Here is a 26,137-nt window from a genome sequence, read left to right as displayed (position 1 = left end):
TTTTTGATGATAGCCATTCTGACAGGTGTGAGGTGATGTCTCATTGTTGTTGTGATTTGCATTTCTCTAATAATTAATGATGTTGAACATCTTTCCATGTACCTGTTAGCCATCTGCATGTCTTCTTTGGAAAAACGTCTGTTCAGGTCTTTTGCCTACTTTTTGATTGGGGATATCCTTCACCTTTGAATTCATGGAATTCTTAGAAAAATTGAAATTAGGCTGAGGTTTTAAGATATTTTATATATTACCTATAAAGTGATCATTGAATTAGTTATACAGTTAGATTTTGCATATAATATAACTGACTGTACTGCATCATTAGTTCCCAAACATATTGTCTGTTGTTATATCTCTGTAAAAAGAAATATCTTTCTTACTCCATCTACCTACAGAATTTCTCTTAGGCCTCTAAGACCCACATAAAATATCACTTCCTCCTTGAAGCCTTCCCTGATCCTGTCTAGACAAAATGAATCATTCCTTTTTCTTTTTCTAAAATACCTTGCTTATATGTCTGCTGCATCTTTTGTTATGGTATGACTTATAAGCTACTCATTATTCTATCATTATAATTAATATGTTGGTGTGTACTTTGTGGCTATACCTTATTCATGTGTGGCCTCACTGGGCTTAGCACAGCACTTATAGTGGATACTCAGAAAGTGTTGATACTAATTAATCTTGCAGGATTATTGTAATGATTAAATGAAGTAATTTGTATCATTGCCTGATACAGTGCCTGGTGCCGGTGCTCAATAAAGTTTGTGCTCCTTTTTCCTCTTTACTCTTCTTTTGCTTTTTTTTTTTAAACTGTGGTAACTCTTCTTTTGCTTTTTGCTCTTTTTACTCTTACCTCATTTTTCTCAACTCACTATATATTCTGTCCATGACAAGAGAACAGAGATTTCTTTCTTTCATTGCTCACATGTCTTCTTCAGGGTACAAATACTCACTGTTTTGTACCTCTTATTTGTTTATTTATTTTAGGTCACTGGCCCTGTTCAAATTAGAGATTCTCTTAAGACAGCAGACAGAAATAATATGACATCTCCACCACTCCTGGATGCCAGCCCCATGGAGAACCCAGCACTGTTAAATGACATCAAGATTGAGCCCCCAGAAGAACTTCTGGCTAATGATTTCAACTTGCCCCAGGTGGAACCAGTTGACCTCTCCCTTCACAAGCCCAAGGCTCCTCTCCAGCCTGCCAGTATGCTGCAAGCTCCAATACGTCCTCCCAAGCCACAGCCTGCTTCTCAGACCCTTGTAGCGTCCACTTCAACATCTGACACAGGCACTTCAACAAATATCCCTACTGTTCTGACCCCAGGCTCTATCCTGACCTCCTCTCAGGGGACTGGTGGTCAGCAGATCTTACATGTGATTCACACCATCCCCTCAGTCAGTCTGCCAAATAAGATGGGTGGTCTGAAGGCCATCCCAGTGGTGGTGCAGTCACTGCCCATGGTGTATACTACTTTGCCTGCAGATGGGGGCCCTGCAGCCATTACAGTCCCACTCATTGGAGGAGATGGCAAAAATGCTGGATCAGGTGAGCATCAGTGTGCCCCTTTGCTGGACCTTACCTTCCTTCATTTATTCTCTTTTAGAATATCGTATCTCCTGTTTCTTTTCATTCTCTCAAATTATTCTCGCATACAGCTTGAGCAATTGTTCATAAACACTTCTTTTATCATGTCTCCTCAATACTTACAAATGTACAATGACTCTTTTTTGTTTAGCCCATGTTTCTCAAACTGGGGTATGCATATCCTTGAGTGAAACACTATATATCTTCCCTGAAACCTCTATGTTATTTAATAATAAGTAATTTAAAACAGTTTATATTTTAAAAATATGATATGGTTAAAGAGAAAAATATAAAATTTGAATAATGTTTTAAGATAAAATAAAAACTTCAAAAATAGTTTTAAGCCTTCTAAGGCACCCACCCTGGGACTTCCCAGGAGGATGTGTTTAATCTTTTATGCCATTAGGAATGCTTTGGTAGAAAAGTTGAGAATGTTTCTAGCCCTATGCATATAGCCAGGCTTAGCCCCCCTGCATTGTCTTCCCTACAGGTAAAATAGTCTTCTTTGAAATGTTGCCATCTTTCCTATGTTCCTCCTCATTTGGCATCTATCATCGTCCATTTTACTTTTTTACTCATTTTACTTTTTTACTTGCAAGACTTAATTTCTCTTTGTGTATCTCGAGAGAGCACACAAATAGTACTTGTCACAAATAATTTGATGAACAAATTTGAAAATTTGTCCAGGAAAGAGTTTATACGCTGTAATGTTACCCTTTATTTAATTTTTAAAATAAGTTTAGAATTCAGAAAGGAACCTTGTCTTCCTTTTACCACTATCCCCCAGCTATCCAGTTACCCTTCTGGAGGTATATCTACTTTAGTTTGTAATTGAGAATGATAAAAGAAAATTATATGGCCGCTTAAGTGGTTCAAGATATTTAGCTTCACCACATCTGTAGAATTATAATCACTTTTGGACGTTCAACTTTAGAGAGGATGTTGAGGAATTGGAATATAATTGGAGGAGAAAGATTAAGATGGTGAGAGGACTCAAACCCATGTCAGATGAGGAACTGATAAATGTTTAGCATGAATTAAAAAAATCAAAAGAGAGATATGTGTATGGAAATGACTTGGTATACGATTTCAGCTCAGTGAAAAAAGAACTTAAGTGTTTTTTACCTTTGAAATTCAATGCCTTGTGATTATCTCATCACTAAATGTAGGAGAATGAAAAATGACATACTAAGCATCAAGTTGCTGAGACTCTGGCATGTTTTTTTGGATAAAAATGCCATTATTTTTAGATTCCACATATAAGCAATCTCATATGGTATTTTTCTTTTTCTGGCCTATTTCACTTAAAAAAAGATGAACATAAATACAAAATAGAAACAGACTCATAGACATAGAATACAAACTTGTGGTTGCCAAGGGGACAGGGAGTGGGACGGGACAGACTGGGGGTTCAAAATTTGTAGATACTGACAGGCATATGCAGAATAGATATACAAGATTATACTGTATAGCACAGGGAGATATATACAAGATCTTGTGGTGGCTCACAGTGAAAAAAATGTGACAATGAACATGTATGTTCATGTATAACTGAAAAATTGTGCTCTACACTGGAATATGACACAACATAGTAAAATGACTATAACTCAATAAAAAAATGTTTAAAAAATAAAAAATAAATAAAAATGGTCCTGGCAACCACTTCTGGGATTTTCCTGCAAAAAAGCAAACAAACAAACAAAAAACCTTTTCTATAACTATGAAAAAAAGCCATTATTTACTAGTGGTTAATTGTGGTAATGATAAATGTTCATAACAACCTTGTTTTTGAGGTCCCCTGAAGGGGTTAATTAAGACATGATTATCAATTCTTATATAGGGGAAGAGCCAAACAAAAAAGGAAATGGGAAAATTAAATTCTCTGTGTGAGAATTTGCTGATATCAAGGCAGTAATAAAACCAAGGAATGGTTATGGGGCTTTGAATTCTGCTCATAATATCCATCAGTCTACCAGAGCCACTTTAAATTAATAGAATCAATTTTAAAAGTGTTCAGTGTAGTTTCAAGCTGAGACCATTAGCCTTGTGGTCTCCAAAGTACTATGCTTTCAGCTTGGTGAGGGGTGAGGTTGGGTATTGTACAAAATAAATGGAGTACTAGAAGAAAGTATCAAATGTTCTATTTTTATTTTGTCACCCTTTACATGTTATTTTGTTTATTTTTCATAATGTACACAAAATTTTAGGATACTGGTACATTTATATCATACACACACACACAGACACACATCCCCTATTGAGATGCATGCTTTAAACATTTTAGTGAATGATATACAATGTTTGGAGGTGACTGCATTAGTCAAATACTCTCCACCCCCAACCTTATTGCCACCCATAAGTTTCTTCTATACAGAAGTTTTGAAGCTTTCACTAGATTAAGAGATGGCTGACCACCTGAATGAGTTTTGTTAGGGATCAGAAACACCAATGGTTGGCAATAAATATTTGAGGGCTTCTGCCAACATAGGTAGAAGGGAAGGATGCTAACATGTATCAAGCACCTATTAGGTGCTAATTATGTGTCTCATCTCATTGACTTATTTCGACTTAGGAACATGAAAACCAAAGAAGATGTTCTCACCTCTGGTGTGAGCCTAGGCATTGATCTTAGGACAGCCATGGAACTATTTAAAATTTGATTCAACAAACACACATTGAACCTGACTTTTCAGCAGACCTGTCCTGGGGGCTGAAGATAAAGAGATGAATCATACCTAAACCCTATCCTAGAGAAACCTTCTATCTTATCTTGCTATCCTGGAGAAGCTCATTCTAGTGGTACCAGAATTCCCTCAAAGGAATTTATGTATCCTTCTGTGCTAAAATTTTAAATGTTCTTCTCTTCCTCCCATGCATATGTACTTCTTCCATCTTTGCTTTTTCTTTATTTTTCTACCTTGCTGATACATCTCATTGTGAGCTAAACTGGGAATCCTGAAAATGAATGCAGAAGTACATATATTTGTAGCCCACACTGCTCTTTTCTTTCCTTTTAGTGAAAGTTGACCCCACCTCCATGTCTCCACTGGAGATCCCAAGTGACAGTGAGGAGAATGCAATTGAGAGTGGATCCTCAACCTTACAGGGCCTTCAGGGACTACAGCAAGAGTGAGTACTTTTATCTTTACTTCAGGACTGTCTCTTTGTATATATGTGTGTGTCTGTGGTAGAAGTGGAAAAAATTCTGAGACACAAATTTATAAGAATTTGAGGACAACAAAATATAGGTAAACGCCTTCTCAATTAAGGTATAAGCTTGTGTGCATATATGTGCATGGACATGTATGTTATGACAGAGTAATGTTATAATGTAGATCATCAATTTTACTTTTGGAAAGAAATCTGCAAATTTCCCGTAAAGTACAGTCGTATTCTGTTTCTCTCCGTAATTTTAAAACAGCCTTGTAGTTGGCTTGTGTTTTAGCAATCATGTTGTATGAAAAATACATTCCTTTAAACATAAGAATGAGATTTGTTAGAGTGAAATTCTCACACTGCTTAGGAACAGAAATCACCCAAGGAAACATTACCACCTCCTGGGACTTACACTTACTGAACAGAATGGCCTAGATGAGGGAATTACTTGAATTGTTTCACTTATTTCTTCTCTTGAGACGCCTGGTGATAAATTTGCATAAATTTAATGCATGTATGAGGTGATACCATTACATGTAAGTCCATTTATCTAGCCTTCACTTTAAAATCATTACTTGGCCCTATTTCTCTTTCTTTGCTCAGACCAGCAGCAATGACCCAAATGCAGGGAGAAGAGTCCCTTGACTTGAAAAGAAGACGGATTCATCAGTGTGACTTTGCGGGATGCAGCAAAGTGTACACCAAAAGCTCTCACCTGAAAGCCCACCGCAGAATCCATACAGGTCTGCCCACCTCCACCCTACCCTCCACACACACACCCCCCCCACAAACATACACATACACACATTCAATCTCTGAGAGATAGGAAGAGAAGAAATTCTTGCAACAAAGACTGATCTATTTATACTCATGGGCACAGGCTCCATTCATGGCTTTTACCCCATGTCTTGTTTCTAGTCTACGGTAGCTTTCATGAAACCAGCCTAAGAAAACACTACGCCTGGTATCTTCTGAATAGTCATTATCCCCATTGAGCACCTACAATCTTTCTAATTGGGAAGTCTTAACACTTATGTGAAGATTAAGGCAGCTAAGACATCACTCCCTCCCTTTCTACCAGAGCCCTACGTTTTACTGAGTATTGAAAAGTATAGTGAAATTAAAGCAAGCTTTTGGAGCTCAGCACCATCCACCAAATTATAACATACCTTTGTTCATGTTAGAAAAAAGGTGCATGCTAGCAAGAATAAGTAAAGCATACCAGGGAGGTCAGAAGTGAGGGTTGGAGGGGAGCAGGCAACCTGCCCAATTTGAAGGAGAACTGTCACTCAATTCCAACTAAGTATTACCAAATCTTCCAAATTAAAAAAAAATCAAGATTTTTTGTGAAACATTCCAGATTTGAATGTTAGCATCTAATTAAAGAAATTTTATAACACCATGGATTCAAAGAAACCTGCCTATGGTCCAGAAGTAGCTTGTCAGTCATCTGTTTGTATCCTCTGCCTTGAAGACTCCTCAACTCCAGTCATCTCCAGCTCAGAAGTGAGGTTGGACACCCTGGATAAGGCAGGGGCCCTCATTTCTTATAAACATATATTATATTAGGGTTTGTATAGAAGAACCCAGAGTTTTGATTGCTATGTCCCAAGGCTGTGAACAGGTGATTGGTTTCCAGGCTAAATTCTCCCAATATTCCCGTAACACCTTTTTATTTATTTATTGATGTTTTCTTTGCTTCTCCTCCACATAGGATGGAGGCTGATTCCACTGAATGAATATATATATTCATACATACATACATACATAATGTTTAAGGATTTAAACCTGAATTTTCAACATGCAAAAGTAGAATAGTTTACCAGACTCCCATGTACTCTTTACCCAACTTCAACAATTATATTAGTATATGGCCAATTTTATTTCTTCCACACCCCTACCAACTATCCCGTTCCCCACTGTACTATTTTGAAGCAAATTCCAGACATCACATTATCTTAGTCATAAATATTTCAGAATATATCTTTAAAACACAAACATTTAAAAATAAGCACAATATTACTAGCACATAAAAATCCCTTAATATCGAATTTCCACAATTACCTAATAAATTTTTTTTAAAGTTTATTCCAATTTAGATCTAAACAAAGCTCATACATTGACTAGCATAATCAATATGAGGAGCCAGCTATGCAAAAAGCTTGAGTGTTCTTGGTTAGAGAACAAAAGCTGTGAGATAAGAATGAGCTTGCTTTGTTCTAATTACTGACAGAAGCCCAGCATGGCTAGGCATATTGAGTGCAGTAGTTGGTGGAAGCATTGAGATGCAAGAGTGAAAGGGGGAAGACCACTTAAAAGACTACTATAGTGATGCAGACAAAAAATGATCAGAGCCTAGCTAGGATGTTAGGAGTGGATGTGGAGAGAAGGAAGTATATTGATGATTGAGGGGACACTGATGACTCTCAGATTTCTTTTTTGGGTGACTGGGTGGATGGAGATGCCATTTTCAGAGACAATTTGCCAATGATCACACCTTTAAGTGGGAAAAGCCCCCAGGAATCCAACTGTAGTATACTTAGTATACCTGGGTATACTTTTTTCCATTGCTGGTGTTCCACAGGTTCTTTGGAACTGAGCAGCTGCAGAAATGCCTGATTTATTGCCCTCTAAAGATTAAGATTTATTTCAAAGGGTTCCAGAGAGTAACATCTTTGTCTGTGGTAGATTTTTTTCTCAGCAGAGAGCCATGAGGCTCTTGCTTATCTGGATACAATGCAGCCCTTCATCTCCCCTGAGCTAGAATCATATAAAGTAGGAAGTAGAGCTACAACAATTTCCATTAAATGTACAGTTAAGCCCTAGTTTCTAATAACAGCATCACCCATTCACTCAGATGCAAAATTAATCATTGATTCTTAGCATTCTCTTATTCCTCCAGTTGTTTGTTTCTAAGGTTCTATTGTTTTCTTCTTCAAATAACTCTTTTATTGGGGATATAGGCATAATAGCCAAGAGCATATATTGTGAAACTACACTGCCTGGATTTGAGTGTACTCATTAGCTGAAAAGTTACATCACCTTTATTTCCCACAGTTTCCTTATCTGGAAATATTAATAGTCTAAACATTTAGAATATTACCTGACATATAATGAGCTCTCAATAAATGTTGGCTATATTCTTTCAATTTTAGTCTCACTGCCGCACACAGATTTTTTTGTCTTAATTTATTATTTTTCTCCTCCAAATTTATAGTTGAAAATTAAAATTGCATATATTTAAGATGCAAAATTGGCTGATTTGATATACACGTACATTGTGAAATATTCACCACAATCAAGATGATTAACATATCTATCACCTCACCAGGTTACATTTTGTGTGTGCGTGTGTGTCTGGTGAGAGCATGTAATATACACCCTCTTAGCAAATTTCAAATATACAGTATTGTTAACTATAGCCATATTGTTGTACATTAGATTTCCAGGACTTATTTATCTTGCAAAACTGAAATTTGTACCCCTGGACCAACATCTCCCCATACCCCTCTGCCTCAGGCCCTGGTAAGCACCATTCTATGCTCTGTTTCAATGAGTTTGACATTTTTTAAATTAAAGTATAGTTGATTTACAATATTATATCAGTTTCAGGTGTGCAACATACTGATCCAATATTTTTATAGATTATGATCTATTTAAAGTTAAAAAATATTAGCTGTATTTCCTGTGCTGTACAATATATCCTAATCGCCTACCCCTATCTGCCTCTCCCCCGGTATGTCCCTCCACCCACTCCTCTTCCTACTAGTAACCACTAGTTTATCCTCTATATCTGTGATTCTCTTTCTGTTTATTCATTTATTTTTTTTAGATTCTACATGCAAGTGAAAGCATACATTTGTCTTTCTCTGTATGACTTATTTCACTAAGTATAATACTGTCCAGGTCCATCCACTTTGCTGCAAATGGAAGAATGAAATTTTTCCATTTTTTATGGCAGAGTAATATAGAGTAATATTCCACTGTGTGTGTATATATTCACATCTTTTTTTTCTTTTTTAATGTTTTTATTGAGTTACAGTCATTTTACAATGTTGTGTCAATTTCCAGGGTAGAGCACAATTTTTCAGTTATACATGAACATATATATATATTCATTGTTGCATTCTTTTTCACTGTGAGCTACCACAAGATCTTGTATATATTTCCCTGTGCTATACAGTATGGTCTTGTTTATCTATTCTACATATGCCTGTAAGTATCTACAAATTTTAAACTCCCAGTCTGTCCCTTCCCATCCCATTCTCCCCTGGCAACCACAAGTTTGTATTCTATGTCATTCTATGTCTAGGAGTCTGTTTCTGTTTTGTATTTATGTTCTTTTTTTTTTTTTTTTTTTTAGATTTCACATATGAGTGATCTCATATAGTATTTTTCTTTCTCTTTCTGGATTACTTCACTTAGAATGACATTCTCCAGGAACATCCATGCTGCTGCAAATGGCATTATGTTGTCATTTTTGTGGCTGAATAGTATTCCATTATATAAATATACCACCACTTCTTTATCCAGTCATCTGTTGATGGACATTTAGGCTGTTTCCATGTCTTGGCTATTGTAAATAGTGCTGCTATGAACATTGGGGTGCAGGTGTCTTTTTGAAGTAGGGTTCCTTCTGGATATATGCCCAGGGGTGGGATTACTTGAAGTATAGTTGATTTACAATATTATATTATTTTCAGGTGTACAACATAGTGATTTGGTATTTTTGTAGATTATACACGATTATACCTTATCACAAGATAATGGCAATAATTTCATGTGCTATACAATACATGCTTGTTGCTTATCTATATTTTACATAATAGTTTGAGTCTCTTAATCCCATTCTCCTAATTTGTTCCTCCCCTCTTCCCTCTCTCCTTTGGTAACAAGTTGGTGTTCTATATCTGTGAGTCTGTTTCTCTTTTGCATATACATTCATTTTTCTTTCCCTGTTTGCCTTATCTCACTAACATAATGAGGTCCATTCACATTGCTGCAAATGGTAGAATTTCATTCTTTTTTATGGCTGAGTAATATTTCATTGTGTATATATATTTTATCACTTCTTTATCCATTCATCTGTTGATGGACACATAGGTTACTTCCATATTTTGGTTATTTGGCTATAATTCTGCTATGAACATTGGGGTGCATATATCTTTTCAAATTCATGTTTTCATTTTTTTCAGATAAATATATAATTCAGGAGTGGAATTGCTGGATCATAGGATATTTTTAGTTTTTTGAGAAACCTCCATATTGTTTTCCATAATGGCTGCACCAATTTAAATTCTCATGATCAGTGTACTAGGGTTTCTTTTTCTCCGTATCTTAGCTAACATTTGTTATTTATAGACATTTTGATATTAGCCATTCTGAAGTCTGTGTGATGATACATCATTATGGTTTTGATTTTCATTTCCCTGGTGTTTAGCAATGTTGAGCACTGTTTCATGTGCCTGTTGGCCATCTGTATGTCTTTGGGAAAATGTCTATGCAGGTCTTCTGCCCATTATTTCATTAGGTTCTTTGTTTTTTTTGATATGGAGTTATATGAGCTGTTTATATATTTTGTTAATATATTTTACACCTTATTGGAATACCATTTGCAGATATTTTCTCCCATTCAGTAGGTTGCCTTTTCATTTTGTTTACGGGTTCCTCTGCTGTGCAAAAGCTTTTAAATTTAATTAGTTCCTATTCATTTATTTTTGCTTTGTTTCCTTTACCTGAGGAGACAGATCCAAAAAATATTGCTATGAATTATGTCAAAGAGTGTACTCGCTATGTTTTCTTTTAGAATTTTATGGTTTCTGATATTAAATTTATGTCTTTAATCCATTTTGAGGTTTTTTTTAAATACAGTGTGAGAAAAGGTTTTATTTCATTCTTTTATGTGTTGTTGTCCAATTTTCCCAGCACCAATTATTGAAGAGACTGTCTTTTCCTCATTGTGTATTTTTGCCTACTTTGTCATAGATTAATTGACCATATGTGCATGGATTAATTCCTGGGTTCTCCACTGATATGCCTTTTTTGTGCCAGTACCAATCTGTTTGGATTACTGTAGCTTTGAAGTATAGTCTAAAGCCAGGAAGTAGATACTTCTAGCTTTGTTCTTTTTTTTCTGAAGATTGCTTTGGCTATTTGGGGTCTTTTGTGGTTTCACATAAATTTTAATATTACTAGTTCTAGATCTGTGAAAAATGTCATGGACATTTGGTTAAAGATTGTGTTAAATTTGTATATTGCTTTGAGTTGTATGGATATTTTAATGATATTAATTCTTCCAATCTAAAAATATGGAATATCTTTACATTTCTTTGTATCATTTTCAAATTCTTTCATCAGTGTTTTGTAGTTTTGGATGTAGGTCTTTCCCTTCCTTATTCAAGTTTATTCCTAGATTCTTTTTGATGTGATTGTAAATGGGATGGTTTCCATTATTTATCTTTGTTCTATTTCATTGTTATATAGAAAACCTACACATTTCTGTATATTAATCTTGTATCCTGTAACTTTACTGAAGTCATTTATCAGTTCTAATAGTTTTTTGATGGAGACTTAAGGATTTTCTATATATAGTATCCTGTCATCTGCAAACAGTGACAGTTTTAATATTTCCCTTCCAATTTGGATGCCTTTTATTTCTTTCTCTTGTTTATTTATTATTCTCTGACAAGAATTTCTAATACTGTATTGAATAAAAGTAGAAATAATGAGCATCCTAGTCTTGTTCTTTGTATTAGAGGATACATTTTTATCTTTTTGTCATTGAGTATGATGTTAACTTTAGATTTGTCACATATGGCTTTTACTATGTTAAGGTACAACTTCTCTATGCTCACTTTTTTGAGAGTTTTTATTATAAATGGATGTTGAATTTTGTCAGATGCTTTTTAAGCACCTATTCAGATGATCATGTGATTTTTATTCTTTCTTTTGTTAATCTGTTTTATCACAGTGATTTGTGAATGTTGAACCATTCTTACAACCCTGGAATAAGTCCCCATTGATCATGGTGCATGATCCTTTTTATGTATTATTGGATTCAGTTTGCTAATATTTTGTTAAGGATTTTTGCATTTATATTCATCAGAGATGTTGGCCTGTAATTTTCTCTTATATTTATTGAGACTTCTTTTGTGGTCTAGCACATGATTTATCCTGGAGAATGTTTCCTGTACACTTGAAAAAAATGTGTGTTTTGCTGTTTTGGGATCAAATGTCTGTAGATATCTATTACATCCAATTGATCTATTGTGTCATTTAAGACCACTGTTGCCTTACTGACTTCTGTCTGGATGATCTGTTGACTGATATAAGTGGGGTGCTAAAGTCTCCTACTAATATTGAATTACTGCCATTTTCTCCTCTTATGTCTGTTAATATTTGCTTTATATTTTAGGTGCTCCCATATTGGGTTTATACATGTTAAGAAGTTAATATCATCTTCTTACATTGATCCCTTTATCATTATATAATGTCATTGCTTCTCCTTTGTTATAGCATTTGCTTTAAAGCCTATTTTGTCTTCTTTGAGTGTTGCTACCTCTGCTTTCATGTTTATTCTGTTTCTATGAAATATCTTTTTTTTACCCCCCATCTTCTGTCTGTGCATATCCTTAAACTTAAAGTGAGTCTCTTTTAAGGAGCATTATAGATGGGTCTTGTTTTTCTGTTCAGTCATCCACCATGTCTTTTTTTAATATCTTATTTTGTTTTATGAATTTATTTTTTAATGGAGGTACTAGGCATTTGAACCCAGGACCCCATGTATGTTAAGCATGTGCTCTACCACTGAGCTATACACACAGCCAGCATGTCTTTTGATTGGAGCATTTAGTCCATTGACATCTGAAGTAATTATTGATAGGTATGTACTTATTCCCATTTTATTACTTGTTTTCTGGTTGTTTTTGTAGTTCTTTGTTCATTTCTTCTTCTGTTTTTCTTCCCTTGTGATTTGAGGATTTTCTTTAGTAATATGATTGTATTTCTTCCTTTTAACTTTTTTGTGTAACTACTATAGGTTTTTTATCTGTGGTTACTATGGGGTTCATATATGTTGACCTGTAACTGTATCTACTTGTTTTAAACTCATAGTTATTTAAGTCCAAACACATTCTAAAAAAACTAAATTTTTTCTTCCCTTACCCATATTTTGATTTTTTGATGTCATATTTTACATCTTTATGTTTATCTCCTGTTTATTGTGGTTATTGTTACATTTACAATTTTTTATCTTTTAATCTTTGTAATGGCTTATGTGATTGGTTGATCCTCAATAGTTACTATACATTTGCCTTTCTTGGTGGTGTTTTCCATTTCCTATAGATTCTTACTTTTTTCCACTTAGAAAAGAACCGATGATGTTTCTTTAGGGTAGGTTTAGTACTGATGAACTCTTTTAGTTGAATGATAGTCTTGCTGAATAGAGTATCTTAGGTTTCGGTTTTTCCCATTCAGCACTTTGAATACAGTATGCCACTCCCTTCCTGCCAGCAAAATTTCTGCAATTAGCTGACAACCTTATGGGGATTCCCTTGTATATGACTTTTTGCTTTTCTCTTGCTTCCTTTATAATTCTCTCTTTTTTAAACATTTTTTATTGATTTATAATCATTTTACAATGTTGTGTCAAATTCCAGTGTAGAGCACAATTTTTCAGTTATACATGAACATATATATATTCATTGTCACCTTTATAATTCTCTCTTCATCTTTAACTTTTGTGATTTTAAATATGACATGTCTTGCTGTTTGGATTCATCTTGTTTGGAATCCTCTGTGACTCTTGTACTTGGATATCTATTTCCTTCCTTGGGTTTGCAAAATTTTCAGCTATCATTTCCCCAAATACATTTTCAATGCCCCCTCCCTCTCTTCTCTTTCTGGGACCCCTATAATGTGAATGTCAGTATGCTTAATGATTTCTCAGATATCTCTAAAGCTACTTTCATTTTTTTCAAAATTTTTGTTTTCTTTTTTATGTTCTGATTGGTGATTTTCATTATTCTACCTTCCAGATTACTTATGTGTTCTTCAGTATCACTTAGTCTATTCATTCCTTCTTATGTGTTTATTTCAGCTATTTAATTCTTCATTTCTGAATGGGTCTTTTAAAATATTTTCTAGTTACTTGTTAAAATTTTCACTGTGTTCATCTCTTCTTTTCCCAAGTTCAGTTAGCATTTCATTACTAATGTTTTCAACTCTTTATCTGATAATTTTTTATCTTTGTTTCAGTAGGAGATTTTTGTAATTTTTTTTTCCTTGTTCTTTCATGTGAAACAAATTCCTCTGACTTCTCATTTTGTTTAGTTTTCTGTGTCTCTATGAAATTAGGTGACACAGTTGCCCATCCTGGTCTTGAAGTAGTGTCCTTATGTGGGAACATCCATATGCATCTACATGTGCCCATTGGCTTTGATGGGAGAGCTGGATCTGAAGTGAGCATGGATCCCACCTTCTCCTTACATGTACTGGCATCTACTACCTTGATGGCATGTAGGGCTGGAGATGGAGGAACTAGAGCCTTCTCCAGGTGTGAACCAGGGCTTTTCCTATGCTCAGCGGCTATCATCACCATATTGAGGGCAGGGTTGATGCCCAGGGTTCTTCAGTAGAAGTCCTGAGGTTTAGGTCTCACCTGTTTCCAGTCCCTATGAGTGTGCACTCTTGCTCAGGTAAGGGTACTTCCACCCTAGTGGAGAGTAGTGCCAGAGCAAGAAGTGCTGGTGCAGATGCCTGGTGCAGAGTTGGGTGTGTGCTGATGTGATCCTATCAAGCTAGTCAGGCAGTTTCCAATCCACTGCCTTTACGTGCTCACTGCCAATGATTGCCCTCACCCCATTCACATGCAGGATCAGGTCTAAGCCATCTCTGCTTCCTCTAAGTATGCACACACACTCCAAGCAATGGCACTTTTGCCCCAGTGGAAAGCAGCACTGGAACAAGAGGGGCTGGAGCAAGTGCCAGATATGGGTGGAGCATGCCTAGGATAGTCCTGGCATGCCAATCAGAGCTTTAGGTAACTCCCAAGCTGCCACTTTCTCATACACATCAGCAATGGCCACCTTCACCCTGTTCAGGTACAGGGCCATGTCCGACCTAGCTAAGTCCCTCCCTCCCCAAAAGTGTGCACTCTTCTCAGGAACAGCAGCCTTTGCCCTAATGGAGAACTGAGCCAGAGAAAGAGGGGCTGGAACAGGCCCACAGTGCAGGCTGGGGTGTGTACTGAGATGGTCACAGGAAATCAGCCAGAGCCCCAGGCCATTTTCTATCCACCTACTTGCCTTGTTCCTGGGAGTCAGAAAACACATACGCTTGCTCTTCACAAGCAGCCTCTCAGTTTCTTACAGCCTTCCAGTAAGTTTCACTGGTTTTAAAACCAGCTAAGGGCACTCATCTTCCCAGTGTCAAGCCCCAGGGCTGGGGTACCCAATAGATGCCTCAAACTTCTCACTTGACATAGAAGATCCCAGAGCCCATGATATCCCTTCTCCTTTATGTCTTCTGTTAGGAACCTGAATCCTGACCTGATAACTTCTCCTCTTTTCCTTCTGACTCTGTGGCTCTTTCTTTACCACCGTGGTCATAGAAGAGCCTTTCTGACATCCTCCAGTTTGTATTTATAGAGAGTTGCTCCACATGTAGATATAGTTATGATGGGTTTGTGGGGGGAGGTGGGCATAGCATCCTCTTACTCTGTCATCTTGATCTTCTCTCTGAGTTTGACATTTTTAGATTGCACATACTGCATGTGTTCCAAATACTGCATTAGGTCATGCAGTATTTGTCTTTCTGAATATGATGCATTTCACTTAGCATAATGTCCTCTGGGTTCTTCCATGCTTTTACAAATAGCAGGATTTCCTTGTTTTAAGTCTGAATAATATTTAATTGTATATACTTACCACATGATATTTATACATTCATCCATTGGCAGACACTGGGTTATTTCTGTATCTTGGCTATTGTGAATAAGTCTGTGATAAACATGGGAGTGCAAATATCTCTTTGAGATACTACTTCAATTCCCTTGGCTGTATACCCTGATGTAGGATTGCTGGGTCATGTGGCATTTCTATGTTTAAATTTTGAGTAATTTTCATATTGTTTCGTACAGTAGTTGTACCAATTTACATTCCCACCAACAGTGTACAAGGATTTCATTTTCTCCACATCTTCTCCAGCACTTGTTATCTTTTGTCTTTCTTATAATAGCCATTGTAACAGGGGTGAAGTGATATCACATTGTGATTTGTACTTAAATTTTCCTGATTATTAGTGAAGGTGGGCATATATCTATTGACTTTTTATATACCTGTTGACCATTTGCATGTCTTTTTTTGAGAAAGATCTATTTAGACTCTTTGTCCATTTTTTAATTAATTGGGTTCTTTTCTTTTTTTTCTTTTTCTTTCTTTTTTTTTTTTTTTGCTGTTGAGTTGGAAGAGTTCATTTATTTTGTATATTAACCCTTATCAGGCATGTGGTTTGCAAATATTTTCTTCCATCCCACAGGCTGCATTTTCACTGTGTTGATTGCTTTTGATGGAATCCCTTTATCTAGTTTTGCTTTTGTTTCTTGTGCTTTTGGTTGCATATCCAAAAAACCATTGCCTAGAACAATGTCAAGAAGCTTCCCCCACCATGAAGCATATTTTTGGCAAACACAGTGGTGATGCGTCCAGCCCAAAAAGCATTGCCAGCACACACACTGGGTGATGCCACAGAAACATTCAGTGGCTGAGTGCTAAGTCTCTAACAGACCAGACCAGGCAGGAACTCTCAGGTTTTGTTTCATGGCAAGAGCACCATGGCTCTACCCACTCCACAACTCAGCTTGGTGCCAGAACTGGGCTGACAGAGGCAGCCCAGAACCCAGGCAGTAGCACAGCCACCTAACTTTCTGCAGCCATAATTCCCCAACTCCCAGCCCCAGCCTGCTCCACACCACAACCTTGCACTGGATCTGGGACAAGCAAAGTAGAGGGGGGGATGTGACCTTGTGCTGCTTCTAAGCAGAATTTCAGGCACCTACACAGGCAACACATAAGTTCATTGTGACCACATGGACCACACTTGCTTCAGAAATCACCTCCTTTGGGGCAGGGCACTCACTCAAGGGCAAAGGAACCAGATCAAAACTGACCCTCAGGGCTTCTACTCCAACAACTAGGGGGGCAAGCCCCACCCCCCAAAAGTGTTGTGATAGTCACAGAGCAAAGAGGAAGCCTCACCTCACATCCAGCAAAGGCTCTAGACAATACAATAACCATCACATCTTCTATGAAGGGAATAATGGCCAGCACACTTGAGAAAAGTTGTGGCTGGCATCCATACCAAAACTAGCCCTCACAACAAAAATATTAAACAGGCATTCTATACAGGGACACTCCCACATAAAAACACCCTTTCAAGACCACAGTAGAAAACTGTTTCTCCTAAATTCATAAAGACAGAGAAAGTTAAATGAAAGAAAAAAGCAAAAGAAACATTCTTAATGAAAAGAACAAGAGAAATCCCTTGGAAGAACAAATCATGAAACAGACCTTACCAGTCTACTAGACCAAGAGTTCAAAAAGGAGGTAAAAAATCATAAAGCAATTAAGAAAGATTATCAATAGAAATGCAGATCACTATAACAAGGAACTAGAAGCAATAAAAATGAATCAATCAAAACAATTCAATTGCCAAGATAAAACCAATCTAGGAGCAATGAATAACAGACTAAATTGGACAGAAGAATGAATAAGTGATCTGGAAGATGGAATAATGGAAATCACCCAATCAGGACAGCAGACGGACAAATGGAAAACAATGAAAACAACAAACAAAATCTATGGAATAATATAGAAAATGCCAACTTATGCATGATAGGAGTTCCAGAAAAAGAAGAGAAAAGAGGACTGAAATACATGTTTGAAGAAATTATGACTGAAAACTTCCCAAAACTGAAGAAACAGATATACAGGTACAGGAAGCACAGAGGGTCTCAAATATTATAAACCCAAACAGAGTCACACCAAAACATGTCATAATTAAAATGGCAAAGATGAAAAATGAAAAGAAGATTTTAAAGGCAGTAAGAGAAAAACAAAGAGTCAGTTACAAGGGAACCCCCTTAAGGCTATCAGCTGACTTCTCTGTAGAAACTTTGCGGTCCTGAGGGAGTGGCATGATGTATTTAAAGTCCTGAAAGGGAAAAACCTACAACCTAGGATACTCTACCCAGCAAGATTATCATTTAGAATAGAAGGAGACATAAAGAGTTTCTCAGACAAGCAGACTGAAAGAATTTAGCAATACTAAACCTACCCTAAAAGAAATATTGAAAAGTCTTCTCTAAATAGAAAATAAACAAGAATATATAGGAAAGGGACAATCACAATAGGAAAGGCAAATATATCAAAGGGCTGAAGATCATTTAAATAAGCCAGTACATAGGTTAAAAACAATTAAAAGTTTTGTAAAACCGATTATAGCTACAATTAACAGTAAAAGGATAAGTATGCATGGGTAAAATAGGACATAAAAATGTGAGGAAGGGGTGTATGAAAATATAGATCCTTTAGAATGTCTTTGAACTTGTATGACTACCTGTTCAAAGCAAGTATATCTAGTTATTGGCAATATACTTGAACTCCATTGTAACCACAAATCAAAAACATATAATAGGTTCACAACAGACAAAAATAAAGGAACTCAACAATCCTACAAAAAACGATCAAATCACAAAAGGAAAAGCACAAAGTAGAAGAAATGAACAAAGAACTACTAAAACCACTGCAAAACCAAGTTTAAAATGGCAATAAGTATATACCTTATTGATATACTTATATATCAATAAGTACTTTAAATGTCAATGGACTAGATGCTCCAGTCAAAAGACATAGAGTGGCAGATTGGATAAGCAAACAAAAGGCTGCTATACGCTGCCTACAAGAGACTCACTTCAGGGTAAAAGAAGAACACAGATTGAAAGTAAGGGAATGGGGAAAGATACTTCTTGCAAATGAAAACAAGAAAGTATGGGTAGCAATACTCAGACAAAATAGACGTTAAAACAAAGGCCATAAAGAAAGAAGAAGGACATCATATAATCATAAAGAGTTTAGTGCAAGTAGAGGATATTACACTCATTAACATATATGTACTCAGCATAAGAGCACCTAAATATATAAAATAAATACTAACACACATAAAATGAAATGGACAATAATACAACAATAGTAGGGGACTTTAACACCTCACTAATATCAATAGACCAATAATCCAGACAGAAAATCAATAAAGCAAAAGAGGCCCTAAATGACACAATAGACCCAGTTGTATTTAATTGATATCTATAAGACATTATGTTTAAAACAAACAAACCCAGAATGCACATTGTTTTCAAGTGCACATGGAATGATCTCTAGGGTAGACCACAGTAGGTCACAAAAAAAGCCTCAACAAATTTAAGAGGATAGAAATTATTTCAAGTATCTTTCCAGCCACAGTGGTATGAAATTAGAAATCAACCACAAAAAAAGAAAAATGAGAAAAGAATAAACACATGGATACTAAACAAATGCTGCTAAAAAACCAATAAATCAGTGATGAAATCAAAGAAGAAATCACAATATACCTCAAAAAAATGAAAATTAAGACACAATCTTAAAAAGCCTATGAGATACTGCAGTTCGCAGGCCTTCCTCAAGAAAGAAGAATCATCTCAAATAAACAAACTAACCTACCACTCAAAAGAATTATAAAAACAACAAAAATCAAATTCAGCAGAAAGAAGGAAATAATAAAAATCATAAAGGAAATAAATAAAATAGAAGTTTAAAAAATAGATCGGTAAAACCAAGAGTAGTTTTTTAAAAGATAAACAAAACTGACAAAACTCTAGCTAAGAAAAGAAAGAGGACCCAGGTAAACAAAATAAGAAATTAAAGAGGAGAAATAACAACTAATACTACTGAAATACAAAAATATCATAAGAATATCATAAGCGATTACTATGAAAATTGTACCAACAAATTGTAAAACCTAGAAGAAACGGACAAGTTTCTAGAAACATACAGACTGCCAAGACTGACTCAAGAATAAACATAATTTTAACACTCTGATCACTAGAAGTGAAATAGAATTTCTAATTAAAAAAAAAAAACCTTCCTTCAAACTAAATTCCAGGACTGTGCAGCTTCACTGAGGAATTCCACCAAACATACAAAGAAAGACTTATACCTATCTTGCTCAAACTATTCCAATAAATTGAGAACACTCCCAAATTCATTCCATGAAGCCAACATCACCCTGTTACCAAAACCAGATAGAGACACGACAAAAAAAGAAAACTACAGGGCAATATCTTTAGTGAATATAGATGCAAAAATTCTCAACAAAGTATTAGCAAACCAAATCCAACAATACATTAAAAGGATTATACAACATAATCAAGTTGGATTCATTCCAGGGTCTCAAAGATGATTCATCATATGCAAATCAATGTGATACACCACATTAACAAAAGGACAGAAAAATCACATGATCATCTCAATGGACACAGAAAAAGCATTTGACAAAATTTAACATTCAGTCTTATTAAAAACACTTACCAAAGTGGGTATAGGGGGGAACATATCTCAACATAATAAAAGCCATTTACGAAAAACCCACAGCCAGCATAATACTCAATGGTGAAAATTTATAGCCTTCCCACTAAATTCAAGAGCAAGACAAGGATGCCATTCTCACCACTTGTATTCAACATAGTATTGGGAGTCCTAGCCACAACAATCAGGCAAGAAAAAGAAATAAAATGTATCTAAATCGGAAAAGAAGAGGTAAAATTTCAACATTTGCAGACGACATGATACTTTATATAGAGAACTCTAAAAAAAGACTCCACACAAAAACTATTAGAACTAATGAATTGAGCAAGTTATCAGGATACAAGATTAATATACAGAAATCTGTTGCATTTCTTTACACTAACAATGAAATATCAGAAAGGGAAAGTAAAACAAACCCCCTTTAAAATCACATCAGAAAGAATAAAATACCTTGGAATAAACGTAACTAAGGAGATGAAAGACTTGTATCTAAAAGTTGTAAAACATTGATAAAGGAAATTAAAGATGATACAAAGAAATGTAAAGATATCTCATGCTCTTGGATTGGAAGAAATAATATTGTTAAAATTGCCATATTACCCAAAGCAATCTACGGATTTAAAGCAATCCCTTTCAAAGTATCCATGACATTATTCACAGAAATAGAACAAATACTCCTAAAATTTATATGGAACTACAACAGGTTGAAATTGCCAAAGCAATCCTGAGGGAAAAGAATAAAGCTGGAGGCAGAACCCTCTGAGACTTCAGACTGTATGACAAAGCTACAGTAATCAAATCAGCATGGTGTTGGCACAGAGACAGACATATGGATCAATGGAATTGAATAGAGAGCCCAGAAATAAACCTACACACCTATGGTTAATTAATCTTCAATGAAGGAAGCAAGAATGGAGAAAAGATAGTCTCTTCAGCAAGTGGTACTAAGAAAGTTGGATAGCCACATTTAAATCAATGAAGTTAGAACACTCCTTCACACCATATACAATAATAAACTCAAAATGGTTTAAAGACCTAAATATAAGACATGACACCATTTGCAAAACATACTTGGACATAAATTGTAACAATATTTTCTTAGATCAGTCTCCCAAAGCAAAAGAACTAAAAGCAAACATAAACAAATGGGACCTAATCAAACTTAAAAGGTTTTGTACAGCACAGGAATCCATCAATAAAACGAAAAGCCTACCTATGGAATGGGAGAAAATATTTATAAATGATGTAACTGACAAGTAGTTAATATCCAAAATGTACAAGTAGCTCATACAACTCAATATTGAAAGAACAAGCAACCCAATCAAATAATAGGCAGAAGACATAAATAAACATTTATCCAAAGAAGACATACAGATGGCCAACAGGTACATGAAAAAATGCTCAACATTGCAAATTATTAGACAATTTCAGATCAAAGTCACGAAGAGGGATCACCTCACACCAATCAGAATGGCTATAATCAAAAAGTCTACAAATAATAATGCTGGAGAGATTGTGGAGAAAAGGGAACCCACCTACACTGTTGGTAGGAATGTAAATTGGTGCAGCCACTGTGGATAACAGTATGGCAGTTCCTTAAAAAACTAAAAATAGAGCTACTATATCATCCACAATCTTATTCCTGTGTATATATCCTGAAAAGATGAAAACTCTAATTTGAAATGGTACATGCACCCCCATGTTCATAAGTAGCAGTATTTACAATAACCAAGGTGTGGGGAAAAAAACCAACTGCCCGTCAACAGACAATTGGCTTAAGAGGATGTGATACACACACACACACACACACACACACACACACACACACACACACACACACACACAGGAATATTACTCAGCAATAAAAAATGAAATATTGCCATTTGCAGCAACGTGGATGGACCTAGAGAATATTACACTTAGTGAATTAAGTCAGACAGAGAAAGACACATAGCATATGATATCACTTATGTGTGGAATCTAAAAAAATAATACAAATGGTTCTGTACACAAGACAGAGACAGATTCATAAACATAGAAAACAAACTTATGGTTACCCAAAGGGAAGGAGACTGGGGGGAGGATAAATTAGGAGTACAGGATTAATAGATACAAACTACTATACATAAAATAGATAAGAACAAAGATTTACTGAACAGGGAATTATAATCAATACCTTCTAATAACCTATACTGGGAAATAATCATAAAACATTTAAACAGAACTTCAAATATATATCTATAACTTCAAATTTATATGTATATGCATTTAAAGTTATATTTATATACATTTTATCAGATTATTTTATATATGGATATGTGTATATATATGCATATATGTCTATATATATCTGAATCATTTTGCTGTGCACCTGAAACTAACATATTTTAAATCAACTACAATTTATGAGAAGAAGGTTTCCACCTGTTTTATTCTAGTTGTTTTATGGTTTCAGGTTTTACATTTGAGTCTTCACTCCATTTTGAGTTTTTTTTTTTAATATGTTATGAGATAAGGGTCCAGTTTCATTCTTCTGCATGTGGGTATCCAGTTTTCCCAACACCATTTGTTGAAGACTGTTCTTCCCACAGTGTTTATTATAGGCACGTTGCTGGAAATCAATTGACTGTAGATGCATACATTTATATCTGAGCTCTCTATTCTATTCTATTGGTCTATGTATTTTTATGTCAGCATTTTATTATTTTGATTGCCTTATCTTTGTAATATATTTTGAAAGCAGGAATTATGATGCCTCCAGATTTGTTCTTCTTGGTCAAAATTGCTTTGGCTAGTCAGGGCCTTTTGTGGTTCCACATGAATTTTAGCTTTTTTTTTTTTTTCTAGTTTTGTAAAGAACACCATTGGGATTTTGATAGGAGTCACATTGAATCTGTAGATTACTTTGGGTATTATGGATATTTTAACAAGGTCAATTTTCCATTCCATGAACACAGGATGTCTTTCCATTTAACTGTGCCTTCTTTAATTCCTTTCATCAGTGTATTATAATTTTCAGTATATAAGTCTTTAACCTCATTAGTTAAATTTATTCCTAAGTATTTTATTATTTTTGTTGCTATTTTGAATGGGATTGTTTTCTTGATTTCTGTTTCAGATACTTTGTTGTTTGTGTATAGAAACATGAGTGATTTTGTATGTTGACTTTGTATATTGCAAGTTTACTGAATTCTTTATTTCTAGCAGGTTTTTTTGTTTGTTTAGAATTTGGGGTTTTCTATGGATATGATCATATCATCTGCAAAGGGAGATAATTTTATTTCTTCCTTTCTGATTTGGGTGCCTTTTATTTCCTTTTCTTGTGTAATGCTCTGGCTATAAGTTCCATTACTATGCTGAAAAAAAATGGGAAGAGTGGGCATCCTTGCCTTGCACTGGATCTTAGGAAAAAATATTTTAGTTTTTTCCTATTCATTATGATGTTAGCTGTTGTTTTGTTGTTTATGGACTGTATTGGGTTGAGATAAGTGTTTATATACCTATTTTCTTGAGAGTTTTAATTATAAATGTATGTTGAACTTTGTCAAGTGCTTTTCTGCATCAATTAAGATGATTATGTAGTTTTTTAAAATTCTGTTAATTTGTTGTTGTTGATGATTTAAGTACATTGAACCATCCTTGCATCATCCCAGGGATAAGTCCATCTTGATCTTTTAATGTACTGTTGAATTCATTTTGCTAGGATTTCATTGAGGATTTTTGCATGTGTGTTCATCGGGGATATTGGTCTATAGTTTTCTTGTAGGGCTTTGTTTGGCTTTGGTATTAGGGTGATGCTGTCCTCATAGAATGAGTTTGGAGATGTTCCTTCCTCTCCCATTTTTTGGAAGAATATAAGAATTGGTATGAATTTTTTTAATGTTTTGTAGAATTCAGTTGTGAAGCCTTCTGGTTTGGGGTTTTTCTTCTTTGGGAGATTTTTGATTGCTGACTCAATCTCCTTATTTGTTATTAATATATTCAGGCTTTCTATTTCTTCTTAATTAAGATTTTGTAGATTGTAAGTTTCAAGGAATTTATTTCTTATAGGTTATCTAGTTTGTTAACATGTAACTGTTTATAATTGTCCCTTATGATCCTTTTTGTTTCCGAGGCATCCATTGTAATGTCTCCTCTCATTTCTGATTTATATTTCAATTTTCTGTTACATTTATTCTTGATTTCATCATCAATTTAATAAATAACTTGAGCACCTTCTGTACGTGCCAGGCAAGTACTTTACTCCAGTAGTCTTGTATTTTTTGTAATCCATCTTATATGGCTAAATGATTTCATGGCTAGATCATTTCAGTGTACAACCTTTTCAAGTCACTCTTGAAATGCTTAGTGTTACACACTACTCCCCTCACCATTGCCTTCTGGCAGTAGTGTATCAAGAAGGAGAGGGCAATAGGAGCTGTCTGTCATAGCCAGAAGGAGTATTTTACCATTGACTTATAATTGGAACATGATAGTAGAAAAGAGCAAACTTTTAGTTGATTTTGTTTTAAAATTCTTTATAGTCATTGCATCCCCCTTGTTTCCTATTCCTGAGGCAAACTACTTACTGCCCCTGTGTTTGCTATGTCACTACATTTAATGCTAAAAATCTAAATTCTTTAGTCTGGTCTTTATAATAGGGGCCATCTCATAGAACTTCTGTAAAGATACCCCGTGCTTCAGGATGGCTGACCTTATGCATCATTCTCTGTGCTTCCTTACCAGCCCATGCCCCTATCTAACTGAGTTGCTTTTTGTCTTTTTTTCCACCCATGTAAAACCTACCCCTGCTTCAAGTTCAGTGCATCACACTAGCCCACAGATTGTCTAGCCTTGGAACTTATCACACTTAACTGTGTCACACAGTTAATATGTACACTTTATATTGTGAATTATTTCCCTATGTATATTTTGTTCTTTAATATTGATAATATATTGATGAAGCTTATGAGTTGTGTCGTATAAAGTGCATTGGCACAAACAGGACCTTGTTCAATGATAATATAAGATATCTGCTTTTGCAATAGGAAAATTGATCTTGCTGAATCCTGTAATCTGTGTATTCTAGCAATGAGCTGTGGTCCCCACAGGGTGTCACTGCTTTACAAGTCAAATCTTCTTCATTTGGGTGTAGAGAAGATTAGAAATTCTCAGGAGAAATTCTTGAGCGATTGCAACAAAATTGATAGCAATGTGACAGTTTGGAAGTGTGGAGATGTGATAGAATTATATAGGCCAAACAGTGAAAATCTCATTTACATACTCTCAACACCATCTGCAGTCTCATTCTCTTTCTCACTGTTAATAATTTGTTGTATGGTCTTCCAGATCTTTTCTCTTTGGGGTGTGTGTGTGTGTGAGAGAGAGAGAGAGAGAGAGAGAGAGAAAGAGAGAGGGAGAGATAGAGACAGAGACACAGAGGCAGAGAGGTTTAGAAAATATAAATGGGATCCCACTGTGTGTGTGTGTGTATTTGTGTGGTGCGTAGCCATTCAGTAGCTTTTTCTTTTCATTTTATAATATTTCATTGGCCATCTTTTGTTCTCCATACATCCAACTCCATCTCATTCTTCTCAGCAGCTAATGCAGCAATTTCTGAATATTGAAATGATCAGTAGCTAACATCTTTAATTCTCAAAATAGTTGCGGTATAATCCACAATTGTGAGTCTGAGTGAATTCTATTCTGTTGCCCATTATTTGAAAGCTGTACAGTTAATTAGTAAACACTTGGGAAGATTGGTAAGTGTTGAAAAAGTTGAAGAAAATAT

The 26,137-nt window shown here is 35.3% G+C and overlaps 1 protein-coding gene across 7 annotated transcripts in view; it reads left to right on the top strand.

The window, feature by feature from the left end:
* The window catches only part of KLF8 (KLF transcription factor 8), a 256,752-nt gene that overhangs the window by 208,006 nt on the left and 22,609 nt on the right, over nt 1-26,137 (top strand). For 4 of the 7 annotated variants that reach the window (XM_064483105.1, XM_031445056.2, XM_031445054.2 and 1 more), the window contains 3 exons: nt 991-1,555; nt 4,612-4,723; nt 5,354-5,493. In XM_064483105.1, coding sequence (XP_064339175.1) covers nt 991-1,555; nt 4,612-4,723; nt 5,354-5,493 — 817 coding nt within the window. Of the gene's footprint in view, nt 1-990; nt 1,556-4,611; nt 4,728-5,353; nt 5,494-8,191; nt 8,276-9,945; nt 10,440-26,137 lie in introns of those variants that run through there. The other 3 variants (XR_010379485.1, XR_010379486.1, XM_064483106.1) reach the window with 3 other exon arrangements.

The sequence above is a fragment of the Camelus dromedarius genome, chromosome X (genome assembly GCF_036321535.1).
Source record: "Camelus dromedarius isolate mCamDro1 chromosome X, mCamDro1.pat, whole genome shotgun sequence".
Taxonomy (NCBI): Eukaryota; Metazoa; Chordata; class Mammalia; order Artiodactyla; family Camelidae; genus Camelus; species Camelus dromedarius.
The sequence above is the reverse complement of the archived record's forward strand: the minus strand, read 5'-3'. Positions and strand labels throughout refer to the sequence as shown.